Genomic DNA, 26,444 nt, shown 5'->3' with positions numbered 1-26,444 from the left:
CAGAACCTGAGGCTCAGCCTCCAGGCCACATGCAGAGCCTCCTGGGTATACACTCACTGTTGAGTGCCTTGGAAAGTGCCATCTCTCTGACCACACAGAGTCTGGTGCACTGTGTGGGGGTGGGGACAAAGGACAGAGGGTCTTAGAGGATGAGAGAGCTCTTTCAGTGCACAGGCTATGCCAGGCCAGATGCACCTTACTCTGCATACAAGCACCAATCATCTGTGGACTTGGGCCTCTGTAGATGCTATACAGGACAAGATCATAGCATTTAGCCAATGGTCAGGCTGTCAAGCAAGCAGCAAACTGCTGGTGACATATTAGCTATTCTTGTAGCCCATGGTTGGAATAGATGCTAGCCTCTAAGGTGAGCCTTAGGACTTTGATTTCCACCAAGCAGGCTCCCCGGACACCATACACAGCTTTCTCCAGCCTCCAGCAGGGCAGCCGAGGCTTCTCCTAACAGTTGATTTCTAAGGTTCAGGGTGGGAAGACACTCCCAAGAGAGGGGTCTGTGGTTAAGGGAGTTTACATGCAGGTGATGTTGGATAAAATGTGGGTGAATGAGGAAGTTAGCTTTATGCCGTTGGTATACTGATGTCACACTGGACTTGGCGTGGGCATGAATCTCAGAGACTCATCCAGCGCATGACAGGAAAGAAGACATGACAAACAAGTAAAGGTGCGTGGGGTGGAAGGAAGGAAGGTTCATCCCCCACCCCCCCCACCTCCCTGAGCAGGCTAGGGCCAGCCAACAAGAACAGAGACTTCTGGCTGGAGGCACCTTTTGTTCTGACTGCAGACTGGGAATGAGAACCAGGCTTCTGAACCTTTTAAGCTTGGGAGGGTGATTTCGTTTTCCTGCTGCATCCTCCTCCCTGGATTGATCTCAGAAACCCTCAGGACCACAGCAGGCCCCAAAGAAAGCCAAAATGGCCTCTGGATTAGACAGGGATATGGACAGGTCTTCTCCTCAAAGGAGTGTTAGTTTATCTCTTGTCCTCCCCTCCAGCCCCCCTTAGCCGGGGCTGTATCTGGGGGTGGAGACTGGGTTTGGGGGGACCAACCTGGAGACAGTCCCCCCACCCGCTCTGAATCCTGAGTAGGAGCTTCACAGCGGGACCTGTAGCTAAGCCCAGTGTGGGGGCAGGGTGTGGAGTGAGCCAGCTGCAGAGCTTGTCTTCCGGCAGAGCTCACAGGATGACAGTACCCCACATGTGCGTGGGGTTGGTACTTTTCCAAGGGCTTTTAAATGCATTATCTTGTTGGAGGCGCATTTGAGGCAAGGACTCGGAACAGACTGGAAAACAACTAATTTACTGAGTCCTGAATGGAGAGGAAGCTGAATGCAGCCTGTATTTTTGCTGAATCTCAAACCAAAACAACCTTTTGTTAAAGAAAAAACAAATAAACAAAAATGTTGAACACTAATTCACCAGGGAACATCGCCTGAGCTGGAGCTTCAGGCAGAGTCACAGCAGAAAATTCAACAGGCATTTACTGGGCAGTGAGGGACCTGCTGGGATCAGAGGCCGGGGAGGGGTGGGCACTGCAGCATGTCCTTGCGGCAAAGAACAACCTTCCCGGAAGCCCTCCAGCTGGGAACTCACAGGAGATGCTGGAGGGAGGGGCTTGGTGCTTGATGCTCTAGGTGTGGGGCTCTGAGCAGAGGCCGAGGGGCAGGCTGGGGTGGAGGAGGGGGATGTTCCTGAACAGGGTGTCCTCTTGGGAAGGGCCTGGATGAAAAGGTTTGGGAACAGGTGTCAGCAGCCTCTGATGGAATCATACCTAGAAGTAAACCGCAGTGTGTGTGTGTGTGTGTGTGTGTGTGTGTGTGTGTGTGTGTTGGGGGTGTCTCCTGGCACCCAACACCCTCTGTAGAAATAGCTCTCACTTGGTTCCCCCCTTCTTGTTTCTTTGTTTTTGTTTGTTTTGTTTGAGGCAGGATTTCCTCTGGATAGCCCTCCCTAGCCTTTCTGGAACTTGCTCGGTAGACTAGGGTTGCCTCAAACTCAGAGATCCGCCTGCCTCTGCCTCCCAAGTGCTGGGATTGAAGGCGTGCGGCATCAGCACCTGGCAACCTGGTTCCCTTCTTCTAAGAAAAATGTTTGTATGTATTTGTATGTGTGTATACATACAAACATATGCATATATGTGTGCATATGTGCATACGAATTCACATGTGTATGTGTGTGGTGGTGGGGATAAAGATATGCGTGTATTTGTATGTGTTTACATGTAGATGCCAGAGGTTGATAGCTGGTGTCTTTCCTCCGTTGCTTCTTACCTTAGTTTGTTAGACAGGGTCTCTCTCCCGAATGATTTGCTAGACGGGCTGATCAGCCAGCTCCAAGAATCTTCATGTCTCTATCTCCCAAATGCTGGGATTAAAGACACATACAGCTGTGTCTGCCTTTTACCTGGCTTCCCTCTATCTAAACTCAGGTCCTCATGATTGCACGGCAAGTACCTTACTGGATGAGTTCTCTCTCCCAGCTCTTCCATCTCAATGGGCTTCAGAGGCCACCTCAGCACCCCTAAGGGTCAAGAAAGCAGACTTCTTCCTAAAACACCCATCATGTCTTGTAAGGGATTACTCCCCTGTTGCAGTCACTCAGCCCTGCACGGTCTAAGATCTGGGTAGCAAAGATGGAGATCTGGCACTGACTTCTCCTTGTTTCTTCCATCCAGTTTGGATCTAGCTTTGACTGGATCTGTCCTCTGGGGATATTGTGTTGGAGGTGCAGCCACACTCAGTGCAGCCATGCTCTGCTTAGAGGTGATATTATGGAAAGGTGGTGGCTGGGTCGGCAGGAAGAGTCTTTGTGAGGCATTAGGTATACTTTGGGGATGTCTGTGGGCAACTGCGTCAAGTTAAACGATAGGGGAAGCCACAGCCTACTGTGGGTGGTGTCATTCCCTAAGCAGGGCATCCTGAACTGTGAGGAGTTGAATCACTGAGATGAACACCAGCATGTGTTCACGCATTTCTCCCCACTTATAACTCTCCACAGTGATGGACAGTAGTCAGGAGTTCTAAGCTAAATCCTCTCTCTCTCCTAAGCCGCTCTTCCTCACGGTGTTTTAGTTACAGAAGTGGAACTAGATAGCACTGACTTTGCTGGTGGATTAAGCCACTGAGGAGTTCATGCTGAAACTAGGTGGTGAAAGCTGACAGCAAAAGCAGTTTTTGACATTTCTTCTCTGACTCCCAGCTACCATGAGGTAAGCAGCCTCGACAGCTACCTGCTCCTACCAGCTGCCTTCTGTAGCAGGTCAATGCCATGATACAAACCATGGATGGAGCCCTCTGAAACCATGAGTGAAAACAAAAGGTTTCCCTTTCTGTTGATTTTCTTGGGGATTTGTCAGTGTAAGAAAAGCTGATTGATGCCCATTTGCTGGCACAGAGAGAACTGATTTGGGGGGAGTGTCTTCTTGGGTTTTGGGGACTTGAATGGGGTACCGTTATGGCTGTTGCCCATACCCAGCTCATTCAGCCCACTCCTTCAGACTGCAGTGGGGAGACCAGCTGACTTTTCTCCTGCAAGGCTGAGGTGCTCAGGCCTAGGGCTATGAGTACAAACCAGGCACTGGGTGACTGGAGGCACGGGAGTCACCAGAGAAGGTGAGCTTGGGTGAGACACTCCTATCCATAAAACAACATGGCTCCCGCACGTATCCTGTGCTTCTAAGCAGATTCAGGCCACTTTCAGTGTTCCCCGAAAGGCCAAAGGTGTGTGTTTCTATGTTCCCTTAGCATGGGTGCATGGGTTCTTAATGATGGTCCTGTCTAGGGCTCCTTATGTTAATACAGAGAGTAGGTCTTCCTTCTGTGTGTCTCCTAGTCAGGGGGGAAGCTGGACAGCTCCCAGCATGGAAGCTGAAGGTTCTACTCCTTCCTTGAGCATGCCAGGTGGTCATCCACTGTGGTCATGGTGAAGATGACCGCAGTCTAGCTCATTCAGAATCAATCCTGCCTAGGAAATGGTGCCGCCCATGGTGGGCTGTGTCTTCCCCACAAAATTGAACAAAACTGACAATGCATCAAATACATGCCTATAAGCCGACTCAGTGTAGACAATCCCTCATTGAGATCCTTCCTGGGTGATTCTAGGTTATGTCAAGTTGACAGTTAAAATGGACATCATCTTCATGATGATAGTGGTCCAGTTGCCTCTGCACACCTTCCTCATATACTGGGCAAGCCACATTTCTGTGCAGCTCTCCAGAGCCTAGGCTGACCTGACTCCAAGACTGTCCATCTGCCACAATCGAGATCTTGCAACCCTGTGACTCCTGCTGGGACTCCAGCAGAGCTTGGGGAAGCAGTTGTACCCTTAAGCCCTTTGACCTTTGGAAAGCAGAGCCTTTGGCTCACCCCCAGAAGCCCCAACACTGGACATGCCAGCCAGGCCCTGCGGCTGCAGCTGATCCCCAGCTGGGTCCCTACCGCTGTGGCTGCCTTTGTACTCATACAAGGGAGACTCAGTTCCCCTGATGCTCTGTGACCCCTGCTTCCTGTGTCCACATGGGCACAGCTCCCTGGCATGGGGTGGGATGGGGATGGTGCCAGATGCCCTAGAGAATGAACCAGACCACCTTGGTGACACTTTCCTCCTCTGGGGTGTCTCAGGGAGGTGTTGAAAGCTGCTACTGCAAGCAATTAAGTGGACTAATGACCCATGGAGGCCCCTGCCCTCCAGCACGGCCATGCCTCCCCCTACACAGAAGCCCGCAGCTCCCCAGTCATTTGGCCACTGCCCATAACAGCTATTGACTGTCAAGCAAGGTTTCTCAGATAGGGCTGGAACCTAAGAGTTGGCTTTTGACTTTTCAGGTCCGCCTGGGGTTGTACAGAGTCGACGATTATTAAACATTTGCATGGTATCAGACCCAGCAACAGATACCTTCTTTCCAGGGCTGGAGAGAAGTGGAATCCAGGGGTGGGGTGCGAGTGAGGGCTTAGGCTGAGGTTTGTCAGTGAACTGGTACAGCATTTCAGGGCACACACTCTGCACATCTGCAGGCAGGCCCTTGCCTTGCTACCCATCACAGAAGGTGTAGGGAGCGACTCCCTACTCACTGGGGCCTAGTCCTGATCTCTCAGGCAGTCACAATGGGATGTACTGTGTTGGAAGACAGAGAGCAGGTGGGTTTTGTCTAACATGGAGAGTCAGTGTATCTCCAGACACTATGAGACCTGCCCCTGTCCCTTCCCTGTAGCCTAGGTGTGCTGTTTCAGACCCTGAATCCTGGCTGGGCTCCCAGGAATCACAGGTGGTTTCCAAATCAGGCCCTTATGCCCTAGGACTTCTCTGGTAGGAACTGTGAGATTCAAGTTCAGAGTTGAGGAAAGCCAAGTCTACCCCAATATGAACGGAGCCTCTCAGAAGCCCCCGCAGTGTGTGGAGATTGAAAACTGGAAAAGAGGCCTGGGCCTGAGGGCTGCCTGCTGTCCTCGGGCCCCAGACTCCATGGCTCTGGGCTGTAAAACCAGTTCCACTGGCCATCTCAGGCCAGGGCTGCTGGGTGGAGTGGTTCTGTACCTCGGCCTCAGACAGGCTCTAGGTGAGTTGTAAGACAAAGAAGTTGAGAAAAAAAGTGAGCATAGACAAGGTTATGTTGTGGCCATATTTAATTCAACTTCAAGTGAACTGGGGGTTGGTGGGAGCTGTGAGGGTCTCCTGCTTCACAGAATGGGATCCCTAACAGCCAGTCACATCTACCCAGGGCTGGCTGGACACCCCAGGGAGCCCCAGCTTGAGCAAGGGCCTGGGTCAGGAAGTGCACTCACCACAGAGGGTGACCTGAGGTGGCTCTAAAGACCAGGGTGGAGGACAAGGGACAGAGCTTACAGATGCAGACCTATGGGGTCTGTGACAATTTTCTCCAGACCCCACCGAGCCCCTAAGCTGCTTCTAAGAGAAGAATGGCTCACTCCTGTCACCACTGGGCACAGAAGGAGAAGCCAAACTCATCTTAAGAGTTAGTTAATCTTTCAATTGCTTAAAATCAGTCAGTGCAAAATGAGGTAAGGAGCCCTGTGTCACCAGCTGGGAAGTAGCCCTCACACAAGCCTCCGTCTCTTGGAGTCACGCCCCATGTTGTCGCCTTCCTGGGCATCCACCTCACAGTCCAGCGGGGATACCAGGTTCAGCAGCGGGTCCTCGGAGGCACGGCCAAAAAGAGCCAGTAGGAGAGCCACCCCAAAGCCTGTGGCTCGCTCGCCCTGTGGACAGGACAGGGATGGTGGAAAGGTCTAAGCCAGAGGAGCGGCTCTGTAAAAGGGGCTCTCCAGGCTTCTAATCCCTCCTTCTCCACATGGAGGTCCTGGGACACAAGGCTGTGTCTCAGGACCTCCCTGCAGATGTCCTGACATGCTCGGGGCCAGCAAGGTGACTGGGTGGTGGACGCAGTCTAACTAATAGCTGCAGCTCGGGGTGGACATGGTCTGGGCCTCCTATTAAGCATAGGCGAGGCTGGCTGGGAGGACAGCACACAGCAGCTACTCTGTTCCCAGGGATGAGGAGGCCAGAGGTCAGAGGTCAGAGGGACTGCAGCTGGCTGGAGGCTGGGCCACAGATAATCTGACACAGAACACCGAACCTTACTGAGGAACTCAGCAGCGGCTCTGAGGAGCTCTGCAAGAACAGGGCAGGAGGGAGGGAGTGGCCCAGGCCATGAGGCGGAAGTGAAGATGTGTCTGGAGGGAAGAGGAGGAGCCCTGAGGCACTCACAGCATGCACTGGAGCAGCGATGTCCAGGTGGACCCAGACCCCGGGCCAGTCAAATCCGATGTGTGAAGCAATGAAGAGGCCAGCACAGGAGCTGGGGCTGTTGTCTCGGTCCTGGGGACAAGAGGACATTTGGTGACACCCTTTCCCCAGCAGTGGGAGAAGTCTGGAAGGTTCTCTCTAACCAATCCTTATCCATCAGCTATACACGGAAGTTATTTGGTGAACCAGATGGCTGAAGTGGGCTCTGACCTAGAACAGGGCATCTCCCTCCCCCCAGGGCAGGGAACACCCCAAAGGACCTCAAGAGGCAAATGAATCCGACCCTGCTGCCTGTGGGCCTGGTCAGGGAGCATGCTCAGTGACGTCGGACTCTGTACCGCGTCTGGTGCTTGGGAGCACTGGTCTTCTCGCTCACATACTCCTTAGGGCCCCGGCTGCACCCCTCAGCACAGGCCCCACACCTACCGCCACGGAGTTCTTCATGTCAGCCACAGCCGAGGTGAATTCGCTGAAGTGCAGCTCAGGGCAGTAGACTATCGGGTGGACCAGGTCCCCGCACTTCCGGCCAGCCTTCACGCAGGCCGCCTCCCACTCGGCGCTGTTGGTGAGCACGGCTGCATGGTACTTCCCTGTGGCAATGCCCTAGGCAAAGGACACAAGGGAAGCAACCATACCAGGGAAGACGGCAGAGAACTCAACGGAGAGCAAGCAGAGCAGTAGGCAAACGGCAGACGGGAAATACATAGAGGGAGAGGGAGAAGAGGCGTAAAGAGGAGGCTTGGACAACAAGTGGGCGGGGCATGGGTTCCGGTCCAACCGCAGGAGGGGAGCTACCTTGCCTCCAGAATGACAGCGGCACCTGCTCACCTGCCAACGAGGGTTCAGGCTTCTGGGGAGCTGCAGCCAAGAGGTGAAGTGTGGTACTCACTTGTGCCCCTGTCAGGGTGGCCATGTCCACGATGATATCAGCACCCAGGTCTTTGCAAGCATAAGACACCCCATCTGCCAGCACCAGCCTGCCCTCAGCATCCGTGTTGTTGATCTCTACAGTCCTGGGCAAGGCACAGACCCAGTTCAGGAATACAGCTTCAACTGAGCATCGGTGACCTCTCTTTGTAGCGGGGAACACTGTCTCTGCTGCTCCTCTATCTCCATGGCACGTGCCCTCCCAGGACTATGAGACACCTCATCCCTTAGGAGGTACCTCAGGAGGCAGGGTGGGACTCTACAAGTCTAAACGACAGTGCAACGTGAGAGGGGGCCTTACTTTCCTGAGTACAGCAGGTGAATGTCATCCGGCCTGGTGGCATTGGGTCCGACTGCATTCTCGGCCAAGCAGAACACAGCATGGAGGTTATCTTTGAAACCCTGAGAGGGGAGGCAAGTGAGAGGTCCCATTATAGACTGGGAATTCTGGGGGGAGTGAAGGAGAAAGCCAGGTGCTCTCAGACCCGTAGACAGCAGTAGACAGGAAGTGAAGGTGCAATTTGGCAAGACCCCTTTTAGGAGGGGAAAAGCCCTCCATAGGCCAGACCATGCAGCAGATCTCACTACACAACATATGAAAACTTTACATTTGAGGCAATCCTCCTGCCTCAGCCTCCTGACCATCATTCTTACCCAAAATTTTACCACACATCACGTCACTTCCTGGGTCCTGTGACCCGGTTCTTCCTACAGGTAGCAATCCCAGCCCCCATGACAAGAAAGAGTCTTTCCACCTCTGTATTCCTTCAGTGTGACCCCTACAGCATGGCTGTGACACTCAAGTGTCTCATGTGTGGTGTGTGTGTGTGACTGGCTGTGGCCTCCTGGATCCACCACCCCTCATGCCCATCACTGGGTACCCCAGCACCAGCTGGAGGGGCGTCCAGAAGAACCGACCTGCTGGACATTTCCTTGCCAGCATGTCTTAGATGGCAGGGCAACAGGAGTAAAGGCCTTCTGCAAACACGTGTGCCCATGGCTGCTTCCTTCAGAGAACCTTCAGCAAGCACCCCGAGTCAGCCTTTCTTACCCAATAAGCTTGCTAAGCTCCACTGCCGGGCTGTGCAGTCCTGAGGTAGAGAAACCAGAACTCGCGCCCTCACCTGCTTGATGGCGGCTCTGAAGGCTCCCAGGATGGCTGCCGCACCCCCACAGTCTCGCTTCATCCCTGGCATAGTGGTCTGTAGTCACACAAAAGGACCGGAAGTGAGGGTACAAGTCACATAAGTCATATGAGCATGGAGCATGGCTGACAGCAGCCTCTAAGCGTCCAACCTTGCATGGCACACCAGGACCCCACCTTTCACAGGGCTCCCTGAGCACCCCTACAGTTCATGAAACTGACTGGCCAAAGGGGGCTTCTACTAAAGCAAGAAGAAGGAACAGCAGAAATGGCGGAGATATAACTCTTGTTTGTAGAGTTTTGGGGCTACCAAGCAATAAATGATATGGTAGAGGGAGACCAGGAAGCTACAGTGGCCAGACTCACCATGACTGGGTTCTCCCACAGAGCCCTGGATCCCAGGCCAGCTTAGGAGTCTACTCTCATGGTCTCTGCCCTCTTCTGTACCCTGACTCCACAGAAACCAAGGCTCATGTGGCGTCACTCAGCCAGCACCTCAGGAGGCTTGGCTAGGAATTTCCAGTGGCTGTCAGAACGATGGCTTCCTCCTCAGACGTGGGACCCAGGAGGTAAAGTATTTGCCAATTGGCCATTTTGCCTGTGTTCTACATTTTGCATGGGTTTCTTTTGTGTCTCCTCTGAGGGGGACAGGGTAACCCCAGGCTCATGCCTATCCCATTCTCCCTGAGCACAGTTGGCAGCCAGCCTGTGTGTGGCTCTGGCTTCTAGCAGTTCAGTCCGACTACAGTCAGACACAACAGTGTGCTGACGGCCTCACTCTTGGTCTATATCCAGCCGCAGCGAGGGTACAATATACACAGCGTCCCGTCCACTTCTCCTCCAAGGAAGAGCCCTGTGCCCTAGCCCCTCCAGTTTCTGACCCTGCCACAGGTGCTCACACTCATTCCAGCCTGTCTTCCGTCTACTCCTGCAGTGGCCACTTGAAGACACCGTCACTGGCTTTCTTTTGTCCATCCCTGTAGCTTTTCTGGGGAGGCTCGGCTCTGTGCCTGCCCCTCTCCCGGCCTAGCAATTCCTATAAGACTGCAGAGAGACCTTGCTTATCCCTTACGCCACTGACATCCAACCATCAGTAGGGGGCATCTCTACTCTACCACGTGCAGCTGAAGACCCCTGCCACTAAATGCAAAAGCCAGCTTCTGTGAACTATTATGCTGTGACACGGCTGCGTCGCGTCGGCCTCCAGCTCAGAGTGACAGGTTTGTACTTTAAATAAAAACAAGTCCTCAGGAGAAAGAATCTGAGCTTGAAATGTACAGTCATTTTAGAGACCCTTTTGTATCTCAGGGGCCTTGAATTTTAGCTGACAGGTTTTTTGGGGGGGTTTTTTGGATGTACGAAGGGCTGCTTTTATAAAAACATCAACTATAAAGGATCCATCTCTCATGACTGAAAAGAAGCCATCTTTCTGACCTACTCGGAGAGAACACGCAGGCCCACTGAAATGAAGAAATGGAGCCCTGGGCCTAGCAAAAAACCATTTCGAAATGACCCACCCCGAAAATGCCTCTGACAGCTGTTCATGGAACACAGTGTACCCTAGCACAGGTGTTACCTGCCAAGCAAAGTGCCAAGCTCAGCTGCTTACGTGAGGTCTCCTGACTCTCCCGAGTTTCTTCTGTTATTATAAAGGGAAAGGTTCTCAATACTAAGGTGCCATCTGCCCTGGTCACGCTGACTCACACACAAAAGGCACAGCTACGCAAAGTGTCAAAGCTGTGGCCTCTCCGTGAGCCAAGAGCCACTGGGTCCTTCTTGTTGCCCTCTTGGGAGACCAAGTCATGGTGACCTCACTTGCAGAAGCCCCTCCATGAAGCAGTAATGCTAAGTTTGAAATTCGTAAAGTTTAAAAACTCTCCTGGGGCTGGAGAGATGGCTTAGTGGCCAAGAACGCTCGCTGAGTGGCCTGAATTCAGTTCCTAGTACCCCCATGCTCTCACAACCGCCCGCCGGCTTGCGTGTGGTGCATACTTGCAGGCAAAACACATAAAATAAAATAGATTAAAAAACAAAACAAAAAAAAAGACCGCCACTGGAGTGTGAGTCACTGTCCCTATTGTATGAGGGACACGCCTCAGCTGCCTCTTCCAGGTCAGCCGGAGCACAGGGCAGCCACGAGAGTGACAGACCCAAACAGCCACTGCCTGAGGCAGAGGCAAGAGATAGTTTCTAGATGAGGCATCGACATGGTAATAACAGGGCAAGCCTCCCTGGGAGAGCACAGGGCAGCACGCATCACCAGCACTAACGTGAGCTCTGCAACACAAGGCGGAACTTTGAGAAACTTGTGTATGCCACTTGACAGCCTCCCTGTGCTCCAGGGCTTCTCTGATGAGCTAATGGTGACAAAGGAATGTGAGGTTTCTGGTATGAGGAAGTGCACCAAATTACTGCTTATGCATGGCTCTGGGTGCTGACTGCCTCCAGGAGATCCACCCATCATGTACAAAACAGACACCCAAGGCTCAGGGCGGCCCACTTAACTGCCTCGGGCTCCGTATCAGAACAATCACTCAAAGCCCGTACCCACTCGCAAAGGCTACTGGGGCAAGGTTGCAGGCTGGGGCATCTATGCTTCAAATGAGCCATCAGGAGCCCAGGACAGGAGTGGAGACTGATCATGGCACCCACTGTTTTGTTGTTCTCTGTAAACCTCGCCCCCCACCCCCTGCCCTGGGAGCCTCTGGTATCATCAGTTGCCTAGGGTGACAGAAACCCCTAAAGTTAAAGGAATGGTGGACTGGGGTTCTGCGTAGGAGCAGAAGAACAACCCTGGTTCCCATGTGTACCCAACACAGAAATGTGCAGAAGGGTGAATAAATTTGAATTCACAGGATGAGAGACCCAGGCAAACTTCTTTAATGCTATAATCCATCAGCAATTAGCAGAGACAGAGATGGACACTTATTTCGTGGGTCTTTTCCCTATTAAAACACACTAATGAGATCTGAAGTGTTAATATGCTGCTGCTCTCTTTATTTGGATTGGAATATTTTTCTTTTCTAAATTTTCAACTGGCAAGATAATATGTGTGGAATTCAATAAAAGAGAATTATTTGCTATTGGGGTTATTTTTAAACTTGTATTATTAGTTCCATTTCCTGAGTAGTCCTGAAAATAATTGTGTTGGGTAGAAGAGGAAGGATTTTAAATAAAACAATCGCCCACTCCTGATACTAAATGCACTAGGTACTTGAACGTGCCAGTCTGAATTGCACCCTAAAAACCACATCTTACCTTTCCTTTGATGCTGAGACCGCCGGTGTCATAGACGATGCCCTTGCCCACCCAGGCAATGGTCTGTGTGGCCCCATCAGGGGTGTGGCTAAGGACGGCCAGAGCGGGTGGGTGGAGGGCAGCTTTGCCAACCCCGTAGATTCCTGTGTAGGGAAAAGGAAGAAGTGAGGTGCCCATCGCACTGGGGGAGACGTCCAGAGGCCCTGTAGACTCTGGTGCTGGCCCACACCTCTCCTGCATAGCAACCTCAATAGATCTCCCTTCCCACTCCTGCTAGGAGCCAGTGTGGGATGGGAGAACACAGATCCATTCCAACATCTATGACTGCAAAGAATTGTTAGGCAACAAAACTCGCTGAGGGGAAAAAATATGGCACGGTGCCTATGGGGAACAGAGGAGGTCTTACCCAGTGAAGCAATTAGTGGACGATGCTTCAAGGCCTCTCCCGCCCACAAGAGGCCCCTGCCCTTAGCTCAGAGCCTTCCTTCTCCTGCAGCTCCCATGGCCTTTGTCCCATCACTTCCCTCCCTTTTTGCTTACATGCTCCATCTTCCCAAAGAAAGAGGTGCCTGCCTGAGCACAGACGCTATGCATGCATCAAGGTGCCCTGCCCAACCACGAGGAGGGAGAAAATGCTTGTCTGACAAACTCTACTCATCCTGCCCAGGACTGCCACCTCCTCAGAGAAACGCCCCAACAAAAATGGCCGCTGCCATGGCGTGTTTTTCTGGTTAGTGTGTAGGGGGTTGGCATGGCTCTGACAGCTGTTCCAGGGATACAGTGATGAAAGTGCCCTTCCCATAATTCTCCTTCCCTTAATCGAGGAGCTCCTGCGAGGGTCTTATCTATAAAAGGACTTGGCACAAGTGACACGGCCTTCTGAAGACTAGATGAACATCTTGCTTAGTCATGCTTCCCAACTCTGTCCTCAGACACCTTACTCTGAGGTGGACATTGGCCACATACCATTGAGTTGTCTTTTGGAGAGGACCCACTGGAGGGACCCAGTCTGAGCAGGATTACCCCCGTCCCCAGCCCCAAGGCCAGGCAGCAGCCTACACAAGCTTCCTCCACCAGTCTTCACACTGCTGTGGCAGGTGAAAGCCCAAGTCAGCAGAGGGGTGTAAGACAGAGAGTGCTGTTGCCTGAGCCCAGAACCTTGGAAGGAACTTATTTCGTAATCACTGAAAACTGCGGCAGTGACCTTTGCCTGCTCAGTCTAGAAAGCGCCCGAGACAGCCCAGCTTCCCCCTCTAATTCCTAGTTATGTAGAGATCAGGGAAGGAGGTAGCTTTACGAGAGACATGTAGGCCAGGACAGCCCCCACTGCATGACTGTTACAGGAAACATGTTCGGTATGAGAACACTATCCACTGGGACCCTGAAAGTGGCCATGAACATGTGCAATCGAGGAATGGAAGGTCTCACTGAGCTGGCTCTGAGCAAGCGCATGGGAGGCCAGAGACAGAAGACGGGAAGGAGGTGGGTCCAGTGACTCCCAGGATCAGCAGCAGAACCTGGAAGGCTGCCCCTGCCTCCCCCAGGGATGCTCTGTCTCCTAAGCTCTGGTCTTGGCCTGGGACCCAGGCTGATTCCATTCCCTTCACATCCCCAGCAGGACGAGACTGAGGACCCTGTGCCAAACGCTCCCAAAGCTCCCCCTGCCGCTCGGGTTCCCCCTGCCGCTCCTGACAGTGAGAACTGTGGCGGGGAGGAAGCTCTACACACCTCCAAATCCTTTGGTCTTTAGCTGCTCATCGCGGATGATGGTGGGGGTGATACCCAGCTCCTTTCCAACTTGGATAATCTCCTGGACAGATTCATGGAAAAATCAACAGCACGAGACACGTGAAAAAGGCTTGACTCAAGGCGAGGCTGGGCTTCACGCCAAAGATGAGTCTATCCATGGCTTCATGGTGGGAAAGGAACTACCTTGGGGCCAGTGGCTGTGCCTCCCATGATTAAGCCCGGGGGCAGGGGGGAAGGCTGGTCCTGCAAACTCAGCTTCCTGCAGCTGGTCTCAGTGAGGACCCATCCCACCCATGCCCTCAGCTAAGGATGCTGATCTTCTGGAATAAAACGGACACCAGGATTTGATGAACACAGCCTTGGGACTTCCAGGCCAGAAAAGGTACAGAAAAACCGTAAGGCTTTCTTGCCGTCTCTGTGATCTGCAAACCATCCCACCTCAGCTTATCAGGATAAGGCCACGAACCTCAAGGAAGACGTCTGTGTTCATCTCATTGCATGGCGTGTCCACAATGCGAGCTGCTAGTCGGACACCTTCTGTAGCATTGGTTAAACACTAGAGAAGAAGAATCAAGTTCATCGCTGGGGCCCACAGGTGGGCAGGGTGGGAAGGGATGTTCTCGCCCCATCCCATCCAGTTCCCTGAGGACCACAGACATCAAAGATCTAACACTCTAGAAGAATGCTTCAGGCTGTTCACAGGTATGGGTATGGAAGGAGCAAGTGCTTTGAGGATCCCTCAAAACATCACCTACAATGTTGAGAAGGTTGCTTTCCATGAGCCCTCTGGAGGAACAGAGGTCTGTCACCCTGTCCTCCTGGTCACTGAATGGTCTACTAGGGCATTGCTGTAGAAGGAACGGGACCATGTTCTGTCTTAGAGAGCTCATTAGCCTCAGAGGACCCAGGAGAGGACAGGAGCTTGAGACAACAGACCCCACCAGACTCCTAGCTCTGTGGTAAGGACAACTTGGGGACAGCCCAATTGGGTCTGTAGATGCTAGATGTATCCAGAGACAGGTGGCTCCAGGTCTCTGCAGAGCCACCCCAGCCCTAGACTCCTGCCTATCCATCTTTCTCTGCTACAGGGCCTTCCTCATAGCTGACTTGAGCAGACCTCCACCTCCATTTAATCCCATCATGTGCCCAAAGTCTCAGAAGCCAGGGATAACTGGCTACGTCAGTGCCTCTGTGCTGGCCGGAAGAAACAGATATTAAGGGGCTTGCGGGGGCGCGGGGCTTTAGCTTGCAGTTCATCATCACCTCCCCCGGACTTGTATGTCAGGAGGGCAGGCGCAAGTCGATTCTGCCAGCCGGCCACCGCCCCCGCTGTCTGACCATCACAAGAGCTGCTGCCTGTCCCAGGTAATTAAACCTCGAAGGCTCTGCATGGAGACCAGGGAGCTGACAGCTCAGATATGAGCTGTGCTTGTGAGCCCCTGCCACCTGTCAGCAGCCGGTGGCCTGCGTGGGATGTGTGTTGGGCCGAGGACCGGCCTCAAGGGAGGCAGTCTAACCCCGCAGACCCTCCACCGACTTCTCACTAAGCAAAGGATGAGAGTGAAGAGAATTTCAACCTCGGTCTCACTGACAAGAGAAGAAATATCCACTCACTTCTTCCTCATGGGTTTATGTGAGGCTTGCTACATAGCAATGCGACGGACTCTCCGATAACTGGGAGAGATGTCAGTAGAGACAAGGACAAAGTCTACAGGACCCAGATAGAGCTCTAGGGGTGGGGATCGTGGGGATACCCTGGTGAGGAAAAAGAGGAAGCACTTATCACCACAGAGTGCCCAGACGTGAGCATGTCCGGCTAGTGCAAGGCTGTAGGGATTCATCCTGGGAGGACAGAAAGCTGTGCAGAAGGGATAGAAGTGGCCAGGGCTGGCCATATGTGGACAGAACGGAGGGCTACGCTCAGGTTTCCAAGCTGGCGGCTGGCAGGAGGTGAGGGGGAAGCCCAGCAGGGACCCCCGAGAATTAGCAGGCAGATATGGTCTTCAGTGCCCACTGTCAGATGAAGGCCACAAGTAGTGGAAACCTTGCAGAGTTAAGACACCAAGGCCAGAGAGTTTGGGAAGAGAATGTAAGAGGGTGGAGGGCAGTTGGGACAAGAGGCTTGAGAATTGGTGGGTATGCTTCAAGGAGAGATGGACACATCGTGGCCCTCAGAAAAAGAGAAGGGGCCCAAACTAGATCTGGGTGGGTTGGAAGAGAAAGGGGGTTAAAACCAGCAAAGCAACTAGACTGTTTTAAAAAAACAGAGAGCTGACACGAGATGGCAGACATGGAGGACCGCCCCCTTTTAACTCTATTGGGGAGACAGAGGACAAAGCCCTCAAGTAGGGGGCTTGCTTGAGGCTCAAGCAACAGCCTTCCTGAAGCCAAAGTGGAGGGAGAAGTTGGTCTCTGGCTGCTGGGTGGAAGCCGGGTCAAGGCAGCGGAAGGCAACCTAGGTCAGGCACCTCCCTTGCCTGACAGGCTGGCAATGGTTTTCAGCCTGCATGAGTTTCCTCTGAGGCTCCAGTGAGACGAAACACATAAAGGTGCTCCCCCACCTAACACATAAAGGTGCTCCCACCGTCACACACAAAAGTGCTCCCCACTTAAGGGGACAACTATGCATAATCAAATCACAGCTGCACAGAACAGAGACCTGAAAATACAACACACGACCCTTTTTTGGGGATTCCCGAAAAGCACGGTAGCCCTTCCCTGGGGGAGAGAAGGGAAGAGCTCTCCACCTGCGCTCCCAGAAGGCATGTTGCCTCTAGACACCCACTTGCAAGGTGGACACTTCCACTGGGCCATTGTCTTGTCCCACCAGGAAGAACTCCACAATGACTGTCCTCTTCTCTGCGCGCCGGGACGCCCCTGAGCGGTGTGTGAAGAGTGGGAAGGCCCGTGCCAAGGCACAGGCAGAGGCAAAAACCTCAGTCTGTTCGCAGACCATCTGTAGTGAGAGAGAAGCAAGGTGGGGCTGAAGCCACAAAGGGATGCCACCAGGACTCTCCCAATAGCAGCTCTACAAACCCAGACGGCTGTGCCCCACAGTAACCTGAGGCTGCGTGAGAAAAATGTCTGCCACCAGATGTTGTCCACTCTTTCCCAGACAGATGAGCAGGGCACAGACATAAGCCCAGGCCTCAATAAATCTAGGCTGGCATCTCTGATTTGTCACGCAAACCGATCCGGTGTAAATCACTCGGTGGTTGAAGGGTTAGAATGGGAGATCACACGGGCCAGCCTGCTGTGCTTGAGGTGGGCCACGGGCTGGGATACACTCACGGGCCCAGCACTCACCAGGATACACCGGTGGGTTCCAGGAGGCAGGCAGGTTCTCACGAGCCTGGTGATGAAGTGGGCTGCGGACGGGCTGTTATGCCGGCTCACCCTAGAAGGCAGAGCTGCCACTGTGGCGCAGTTCAGGTACAGAGGACAGCTGTCTGTGGGGTTGGGGTTGAGCGTGGCCAGAGCTGCCTGCCAGAGCTGGATTAGAAAGGAGATATGAGACAGACCGGGCTTCAACACGTGTGCTGCCTGTGTGGCTAGATGCGCCCCGCGGGCCACGCCTGCTTGTCTAAGGCACCCTAGCCGCTGCCACCAGGCATGTGTGGCTCTCTGGCACCCTACCACCCTCGTGGGACTGCGCCTCGCGCTGGCAAGGCCTGTCTAGGGACCCTCTGCTTCAAACACTTGGAGGCCCGGCTCCTGGGCCCTGGCTAGTAGCCATGGAAGCGGGTCTCGAGGCCAGAGGCCACGCGGAAAGCCGCCACTGGGCCTTCTGCAGGGCCGGGCCCGGAGGCGCGGAAGCAGGTGGCTCGGCCCGGGCAGGCCGGCGACACAGGCCGGGCCTCGCTGCAGCCAGGGCCTTGGGGACAGACGGCTAGGCCTGTCGCAGGCCTGCGCTCTGGGCCCGGCGGGGCGCACGGGCGAGGCGGGGCCCGTGGCCCAGGGCCTGGGCTTGGCAGGCGCATGGCGGCCGCGGCCCGCTCACCTCCTCGGTGACCCGGGGCTGCAGCTTCCCGCGGACGTGGCTCCAGGGCACGCGGTGCAGGTGTTGCAGCTGGCCCAACAGCAGCAGGGGCCGGCTCTGGGGGTCCGCGTCCCCGGCGCTGGCCTGGAACTGCAGCCCCACGCTCGCCATCTTCCCCCCGCGACCCCGGCCGGGCCGCCCAGCACCCTGCGCCCTGCTCCGGCCCGGCTCGGCGCCGCCCCGGCCCGCCCGGCCTCGGCGCCCCGCCTTCCCCGCCGCCTCCGGGCCGCGCCGCCCTGCAGGGCCCACCCGGGGCGCGAGGGGGCGCCGGCGGAGGCGGGGCGCGGGCCGTACTGCGCCTTCCGGGCCTCCGTTGGGGGGCGAGTGGCGCGCGAGCCCCTGGAAGCGCTCCAGCTCTGGCTGCTGCCCTGGCCCGGCTGGCAGTAGGTTCCTGGACTCGAGGAAGCCTCACTTGCCAGGGACAGCCGTGGCTACTGCAGTGGCCTGACAATTAGGCACTCGGATCCCCCACTTTATTCAGCGTAGGCCGCCTCCTCGGCCTAATGCTCGCCCGAAAGGTCACCATTCAGCAGTGGAGCAAGCTGCCTCTGCACTTTGTCACCTGTGTTGGAGAGGAAAAGACAGAGGAAGTCATTTGAAAGGAGTCAGCTGCTACCCTACACTGCCCAGGTTTTGACAACTCCAGGCCTGGGGCTGGAGCTCAGTGACCTCCAGTCTTCTTCTTTTTTTTTTTTTTTTTTTGGTTTTTCGAGACAGGGTTTCTCTGTGTAGCCCTGGCTGTCCTGGAGCTCACTTTATAGACCAGGCTGGCCTCGAGCTCAGAAATCCGCCTGCCTCTGCCTTCCAAGTGCTGGGATTAAAGGGGTGCGCCACCACGCCCGGCTGTGACCTCCAGTCTTATATGTCACTTTTAATCTACATTTCTTCTCTGTTATCAGGCTTTAAAACTAGCAAAGCAAGATGGCTGAGCGAGAAAAGGCACTTATTGCAGCACCTGAGGACCAGAGTTCTAGTCCCATATCTGGAAGGTGCAAACCAGCATCCAAAACGTGTCCATTGACTAAGAGGTTGACTAAGAGGTACCCACTCACACCGACTTAAACACACACACACACACACACACACACACAGAGCGAGAGAGAGAATGAATTAAATAAAACATTTTTTTTAACCTACCAAAGCCAGTTTCATCACATAGCTCTCCATTCCACTGACCCTGCAGGCACCACCCACCTTATGTCCCCACCTACAAGCCATCTATGGTATGGATTTCTTCAGCTTTGAAGGTTCCATCGAACAGCCCAGAGCAGGCCAGCCCTGAAGACGGCAGTAGCTGAATGAGCAGAGCGGATTCCTTTGAAGCTCCGGCTTTCCTGACACAGAAGTCAACACTAATTGGATCTTATTTTCTTGAAAAAGAGTTTTTACAGCAACTGCATGTTTTCACACATTTGTAAAGGGTACTAAGTGTTCTATCCTGATTCTCTGGTGTTTGCAAATACAGTGTGAGGCACAAGGCACTCAGGAGGGGCCGCGACAACTTGCAATTTTCCTAGAGGGTGGCAGGCTTAAGCTGATCCCTGTGGGAGAAGTACTATGTTCCCAGTCCCCAGGCCAGTCCACAGCAAGATGTCATCTGAAGGAATGACACTGGGAGGTGGGGGAGGAGTGAACATGACGTAGCCTACAGCCTATGAGAGCAGGAGCTGGAGCTGCAGGTGCGCAGGTCTCTGCATATGCTACAGAGCACAGAGTATTTTGGAGGGCTTGGGGAGATGACTTGGGAGGTAAAATATTTGCAGCACAGGCCTGAAGATCCCAGCACCTGTAAAAAGATGGGCTGTATCCTAGCACTGGGGGGTGGGGGGGGGGTGGGACAAGCGTCCCTGGAGCTCCATGATCAGCCATTCTTACCCAGTTGGTTAGCTTCAGGTTCGGTGAGAGAGGCTGCCTCAAAAAACAAGGCGGGGCCTTTCAGATGTCTCTGGATAAAGGCACTTGTCCTCCGAGTTCAACTCCTAGTTCCCTCATGGGAAGAAGCAGACCAACTCTGGTAGGTTGTCATCAACCTACAGGTGAGTACTGTATTCTGCTCAAGCAAACACACAAACACAAAATGAATAAACAAGTAACTGTAAATGTCTACCAAAGAAACAAGGTGGAGATTCACTAAGGGAAGACCCCTAGGGCCAACCTTCAGCCTTTATATATATGTAAACTCACATGTGCATGTGCCCACACACATATGAACACATACGAACACAGGCATCACACACACACACACACACACACACACATTCATAGACAGTAGGGCCTGCCTATTCAACAGAATCCTCCCCTATAATGAAGGAAGTAACTTTTGTGAATCATAAACAAAGATGGCTGAGTTGGCTCAACTCAGCCAGCATTTATTAAATACTACATACAGAGCAAGAGGGACTGTGGGATGCTTTGTAATGAGCAAATATTCCTGATCCCTGGTTTCATGCCACCCCCAGACAGAAGAAATTGAAACCACACAGGACATTCCACTTTGGATGCCTGTCAATTTCCTCAAGGCAGAACGTGTGATGGATCTGAGAGGGTCTGAGGAAACTACTAACCCTCTCACGGCAAGCCTCATGGACACTAACGTAAATGAGACAGGGCGTCTTTGTTTAGTTAGATAGATTTTTATGAAGGTATTAACCCACAGCTCAGGCTACACCTCGCTGTCAAGGAAAAATTGAACTTAATTTTTTTTTTTTTGAAAAATGAAAGTTTAAAACAAATGGCCAGATCTTGCAACCCAAGCAGCAACTTACAACTGTGATGAACTGGAGCCAATTCCACACCGGACGAGGGTGTTGCTGCAGCTCAGAAGCAGCAGAAAGTTCAAAGGCTTCTGAAAGAAACCAGAGTAAAGTTCTCAGGAGTCATGAGGTCACATTCTGGGACACAGTTCTAAAACCCCACATGTCCCCTCAGGCTGTTTGCACTCACTGATCTGCAAGTTTCCTCAATGCTAAAGTATTTAGCCCAAGAAGACAAGTGTCACGGTTTATGGTATGTTCATCCAGTGGTCATATGTGCATTCATGTATTCATTTTGATGCGGGGACAGAGCCCCAGGATCTCATCTGGCTGGCCAAGTGCTCTGCCATGAATCATATCCCCATGTCTCTCTTCATTTTCTACTAGGCCAGTCTCAAGCTCATCTCTAGCTTAGTTGATAGGCTGATCTTGGACTTGCAATCCTCCTGCCTCAGCTTTCTTCAATCCAACCTAGTTACGTAGCAAACATCAGTTCTGAACAGCTCTAGACCCCTGATCTCTCCAAAGAGAGCAGCAGTGTATGAAAGCTGCTTAAATGTGTGAATGGGCAGAGTCACAGGCACAAATTCCAGACACCAGGTTTCTGGGAGAAGACCGAGGCAAGCGAGGCCCTGCAGACTGGGAGAGAGTTTTGACATGGGTCTTGAGGGATGAGTTGAAGTTTACTGGCAGCTAGATCATGAACTAGGGAACTAACCCCTCATAGGGTGCCCTGGGGTGCTAAAGGACACAGTCCACTTGGGACATCTGAACTCAGGTGACTAGGCCTAGCATCTATTTAGCCAGACTTTGTTCTTCCCTTGTACATGACTGAACACCAATCAGAAGTCCTTAAGACTTAGGGGAAATGAGCACTATGGACAGAAATTGAAAGACAGCTCTGGTCTGGTGATCCTTATTCTATGACACTTGGCTGAAGCTACCAACCTAGAAAAACATGACATGGCCTCTGTGTGTTCTGCCCCAGGCTGCGATATCTGTGCCTTACATCTCTGCACCATGTCCTGAGTTCCGTAAGGTGAGAAAATGCCTTGGCTACATTCTGTGTAACCAGAAGTACCAGATGGCTCACCTATGCTTACACCAGAGTCACCCAAAGTAAGAGGAGCTCACTGCTGTAGAAAAACAAACAAACAAAAACCACCTCCACCAACTATGGAAAATTGAAAACCTAGTACAATGAAGACACTTCTGTGCCCTTCAGCAAGACTGTGCATGTTTATAATCTATACATATTCATGTATACAGGTGTGTGAGCACATATTTCTTTCCTGCATTGTTTAAATCAGATTGCATACATTTATCCCTATGTACCTCAGGGTGTATCCTGGGAATGAGAATGCTGGTTGGACCACATCATCCCATTCAGACCCATGGGCAACTCACGATTCAAACAATACTATCCTCTAACACTGTTGACAGTGAGACATCCTCACTGTCCTCAGACATCCTCTGTGGCTTTTTCCTTTACCAGAAGCCACACAAGGATCAGACGTTCCATTTGGCTGTCAGGTTCTCTAGTCTCCCTGAATCCCGAATAATCCCTGCCTCTTTCTCACGATGAGGACATGTCACACAAAAGGCCTTGAAGTTTGAATTTGCCTGCTACTTTGAGATTAGATTTGGGTTGAAGGTGTTTGGCAAAAATCTATATTATGCTTTCCATTGTCCCTCATGAGGAGGTACAGGGTCTAAGTGTCCCTTACATTTGGTTTAAGAGGGATCTGAGAGATCCCTTCTGGTCAAAGTACAGGTTTTCTTTATAATCGATAGAAGTAGAAGCGATGCCTGCTTTACAGTCCAATAACCACCATTCCTACCATTTATATTTATTATTTATTGACCTATTTGTGGCAGGGATTCACGTTGCCCAAGATGTCCTTGAGCCTACCTGAGGTTGGCCCTGAACTTTTGACCCTCTTGCACCTGCCTCACAAAGGCTGGGCTTGCAGTTGTGCGTCATTATTGGCTGTGAATGACCTCAGAGTTTCATGAATGCTAGGCAAGCCCTCTACCAACTAACTGGGCCAAACTCCCAGCTCCCCACCTCCCTTGTTTAATAGATGCTTGGCAGCAAAGGGCTCTGGCTTGCACGGTTGGTCTTATTTTCTCAGGAGGGGCTAAAGAAACTGCTGCTATTTTGTTAATTTCCTGTTCAGACACCAGAGCAGATATTTGTTTTCATCTACTGTTAGGGAAGATCATCTTCCCTACTAGATAGAGCCTTTCTCTTTTCCTTATGGGGATGGACACTTTGGGGCTGCTAGGATGCCTTGGTGTTCAGTGTTTCTGTCCATGGTGACCCAGCTCTAGTACTATGTGCATATGAGGGCACCATGGCTACAACCTCTAGGCTGTAATTTCCAGCTTTTTCTGAATGGCTTCCTTCTTGCTTTCTGGGACTGGCTACATCATGTGAGAAGTCCAGTACAGAACAAGAAGGCAGAACTTCTGTCTCCAAAAGGAGCAAGTCAGGAAACTGAACCATGCATGAAGCCCTAGGGGCCCAGCGCCCTACCCCATGTCCTTATGAACACTCACACGTACTGCTTGTCTGACAGTACAGTTGCTCAGGCCAGTAGCAGTCCCCTTGGACGGGTTCGCATGTCCTAACACATTCTCAGTTTTGTGTTTTATTTAACGTGGCTAGCTTTATTAGTTCACTCTGTTCCTTCTTGTCCAGGAAGCTGTGGCTCTTGGGTGGCATTTGGGACCAGTTGGTTAAGTAGAGGCACACTACTAGGTCCCCAGTGACGATTGTCATGGGGTCTTTTCATTCATAGGCTTGCAGATGCCTTCCCTTGTGACCCCTCTGCAGGCTTCCTCCTGACAGGCAGCCACCCTCTCATGGATGCTCACTTGCTCTCCCCACCACAGACAGCAGCAGCTCCCAACCACACAGCTGCCCTTTCTTTATTCTTTTTGTGCTTGCGCTCATGCACTGCCACGTGAGGAGCTGGTTTCGTGGCTGCGTGGCTTCTCCGTGGCAGCCGCCTAGGTTCCTGCTTGTGTTCAGATGATGGCTGGCCTCCCCTTGCTTCTTGTTCCATTTTCTTTTCTGAATACGTGAAACATTTATCCATCTCAAAAAAACCCTAGCTGTGAAGAGGGATGCTCAAAAGGGGGTTCTTTCTGTCCCCACTTTCTATTCATTCCTCACACATCCCTCTTCACCCCCACAGGCAGCCATTTCTACTAGTTTCTGGTTTATCTTGCCTGCCTCTTTTAGAAAAATACAGCTACTACCTTCACGCATCTTACACAAAAGGTGTCACACAATCGTTTGCGCCTTGCTTGAAAAGCATGCCATACAATCTCATCTCTGTGACTGTCTTCAATCTCTGCCATCAGCAGAACAAGAGAGAACTCGTGAACAAAAATGTACTAGCAGAACCATTTATTAACAAGCTGAACCTGATCCTTTGGACACGGGGTCTTGGGAACTCCTGGAGAAGATGGAGGTCTGAACTAGTCCTTGAATGAACCTCCCAGCTTCAGGCAGCAATAACCCTCATGTCTCAGGAAGTAAATTCCTATTTACCTCCAAACACCAGCACAGTTATTTTTGTAGTTATGAAAGTTTTCGAGGGCATATTGAAGACCTGGAGCCTTGGGACTGGGGAGGATACAGGAAGGAAGAGAGCAACAGCTAGTTCAGTCCCACATTCCCTTAAGCAAACCCAACCTGTGAACATGTAGACTTACAGAAAAGCAAAATGGAGGAGAATGTTTATTCTGATCAAATCTTTTCCTGAGGAAAAACCTTTGCTGGCAGGATCCTGTTAGAAGCAGATCTCTCCAGTGTATTGAGATGACTCACTCCAACCCACGTCACATTCACCTCACAAACACCCTTGTGTTTATTACACGTCTATCTGTGCTATCCAACGCAGACCTTTCAAAAAGAATCATAAATCTGTTGTTGAGGATTTGGGCAACTGAGTGGTGTGAGGGGAGGGTGGGGGAGGCAAAAAGCTAATCTAAAATTCTTAGGCTTTTGTTGTCTGGAGTGATGAGCAACGAGAAGCAAATTCAATATTTTTTTCTCACTGAATCTGGAAGGTCCCCTTTTTTTTTTTTTTTCCAGGCTCGCTCAAAGTTATGGATGGAAAATTCTGGGTCTTTATTTCAGGCTGGTTCATAGTTACAGATGGAACATTCTAGAAGGGTCTTTATTCAAGGCTGGTTTATAGTTATGGATGCAACATTCTGGAAGGGCCCTTATTTCAAAGTGGTTCATAGTTGTAAATGGAAAGTTCTGGAAGGGCCCTTATTTCAGGCTGGCTCATGGTTATGGATGGAAAGTTCTAGAAGGTCTCTTATTTCAGGCTGCTTTGGTTATGGATGGAGCATACTGAAAAGCCTTCCTTATATTACAGTGCAGGGTGAAATGCCAGGTCTCAGCCATTTATAAAACGAGAATGACACTCTAACCCAAGCAGAGAATGAAACATTTTCCTCAGACTCATGATTTTCCCAACATCTTCATAATATAGTAACCCTTAAGACATTAAGAAGCCTAGAAAGGTATTTTGAAGCCTTCCTCTCCCTGTGCCAGGTACGCTCAGCAGCGAGCTGTACAGTGCTGTTTTTAAACCAGGATTTATTTGTTGCCTTAAAGTCAGCAGCACATGAACCCAGATGGTACAGCGTCTTCGCATGAGAGGCCACTTTCCATCGCGAGGACTCTCAGGGCTATAGAAAAGAGGGCAGCTGGATGCTGGCACCCACACTCTCAAGGTGGCCCGGGAATCCCAACAGAAGGCATAGTGGGGTCAGTGCTGCTGGGGTCTCAGAAAGCCTGGGTCCCTGCTTGGCTGGTTTGTCTGCACTAGGACTTGGGGGCTTGGACAGCTCAGAGTTGTGCAAACAGAAAACATATGTCTCCATAACGCAGACACGAGGGCTGGAGTTCTGTGTAAATCTAATTATTAGCATGAACCGAAGGCCCTGTCACTGTTTAACTCACCCGACCTTTTAAATGGATGACCAACCTTGAGGCTTAATTGGATTTAAAAAAAAAATCAATTTCTAGCCATCGCATAGTGTTGAAATGAAGTGCCGCACTCTCAGGCAATTGTAAAATCAGGTCTGCCCGAGACTATTTTTTATTATTTACAACTTTAAAATGACATTATCCATCTCGGCGAGCATTTTATGTACGCATATACCTTTGGTAAACAACTGCGAGCTCACATGTACGCACACCCGGTCGCGTCACCACACACTCATTATTTTTCTGTTCAGCGGCAGGCTGATTCATCAGCAGCAATCTCTTCACACCAATTACACAAAAAACTGAGCTGGGGTAATGGTTCACGGCTGCCTGCAAATCTCTCGGAGCTGCAGCCCGGTCTCATCTTTGTAATAAGAAAAAACACCCTTGAGGAAGCTTTTTACCAAATCACATCTTGACCATTAAATCTTTCTTGAAGAAGGTCATTTAATTTTATGGAAAGAAATGAACAATTAAAATGGAATAAGCAGAGAGAAGTGCTGGTCTAGAGATGAGGAAAGTGACAATTCCAGTTCGATCCTGTGCTACACCTGGGCATGGGTCTCGGTTTCCCCATCTGGAGAAGGGGCAGCTCAGTGTGGGAGGGGTTTTTCCTCCCCACAGTGAATAAACCAAAGCTCTACTGTGATACCCTGGGTCAGAATGCCAAGCCAGAGAACAGGCATTTGGTTCCCTCAGCACTTCCTGGGAAAATGAGACCAAATGACATAAACCGGGGCCCTCGGCCTCTACCACATCTGTAAATGAGAGATAGTGA

The 26,444-nt window shown here is 51.8% G+C and overlaps 1 protein-coding gene across 1 annotated transcript; it reads right to left on the bottom strand.

Annotated features, from left to right (window-relative positions):
- Nucleotides 1-5,620: 5,620 nt before the first annotated feature.
- On the bottom strand, nucleotides 5,621-18,094 carry Npepl1 (aminopeptidase like 1). The gene is made up of 12 exons (XM_021153411.1): nucleotides 17,858-18,094; nucleotides 17,164-17,349; nucleotides 16,643-16,813; nucleotides 14,324-14,413; nucleotides 13,837-13,918; nucleotides 12,109-12,251; nucleotides 8,831-8,908; nucleotides 8,008-8,108; nucleotides 7,669-7,792; nucleotides 7,206-7,382; nucleotides 6,741-6,851; nucleotides 5,621-6,232 (listed from the first exon to the last, which is right to left on the bottom strand). The coding sequence occupies exons 1-12, from the start codon at nucleotides 18,005-18,007 to the stop codon at nucleotides 6,071-6,073; spliced, it is 1,575 nt and encodes a 524-aa protein (XP_021009070.1). The 5' UTR covers nucleotides 18,008-18,094; the 3' UTR covers nucleotides 5,621-6,070.
- Between the last annotated feature and the right edge of the window lie 8,350 nt (nucleotides 18,095-26,444).

The sequence above is a fragment of the Mus caroli genome, chromosome 2, assembly GCF_900094665.2.
Source record: "Mus caroli chromosome 2, CAROLI_EIJ_v1.1, whole genome shotgun sequence".
NCBI lineage: Eukaryota > Metazoa > Chordata > Mammalia > Rodentia > Muridae > Mus > Mus caroli.
Note: the sequence above shows the minus strand (reverse complement) of the source record. Positions and strands in the feature narration are given on the sequence as shown.

Excerpts from the sequence above, each read along its gene's own strand:
- Npepl1 (XM_021153411.1), bottom strand. The coding sequence starts at position 18,007 with ATGGCGAGCGTGGGGCTGCAGTTCCAGGCCAGCGCCGGGGACGCGGAC. Across the intron at positions 7,793-8,007 it reads CACCTGCTGTACTCAGGAAA|GACTGTAGAGATCAACAACA; the intron begins GTAAGGCCCCCT and ends TGCCTTGCCCAG. Across the intron at positions 6,233-6,740 it reads TCGCTGCTCCAGTGCATGCT|GGCGAGCGAGCCACAGGCTT; the intron begins GTGAGTGCCTCA and ends TCCTGTCCACAG.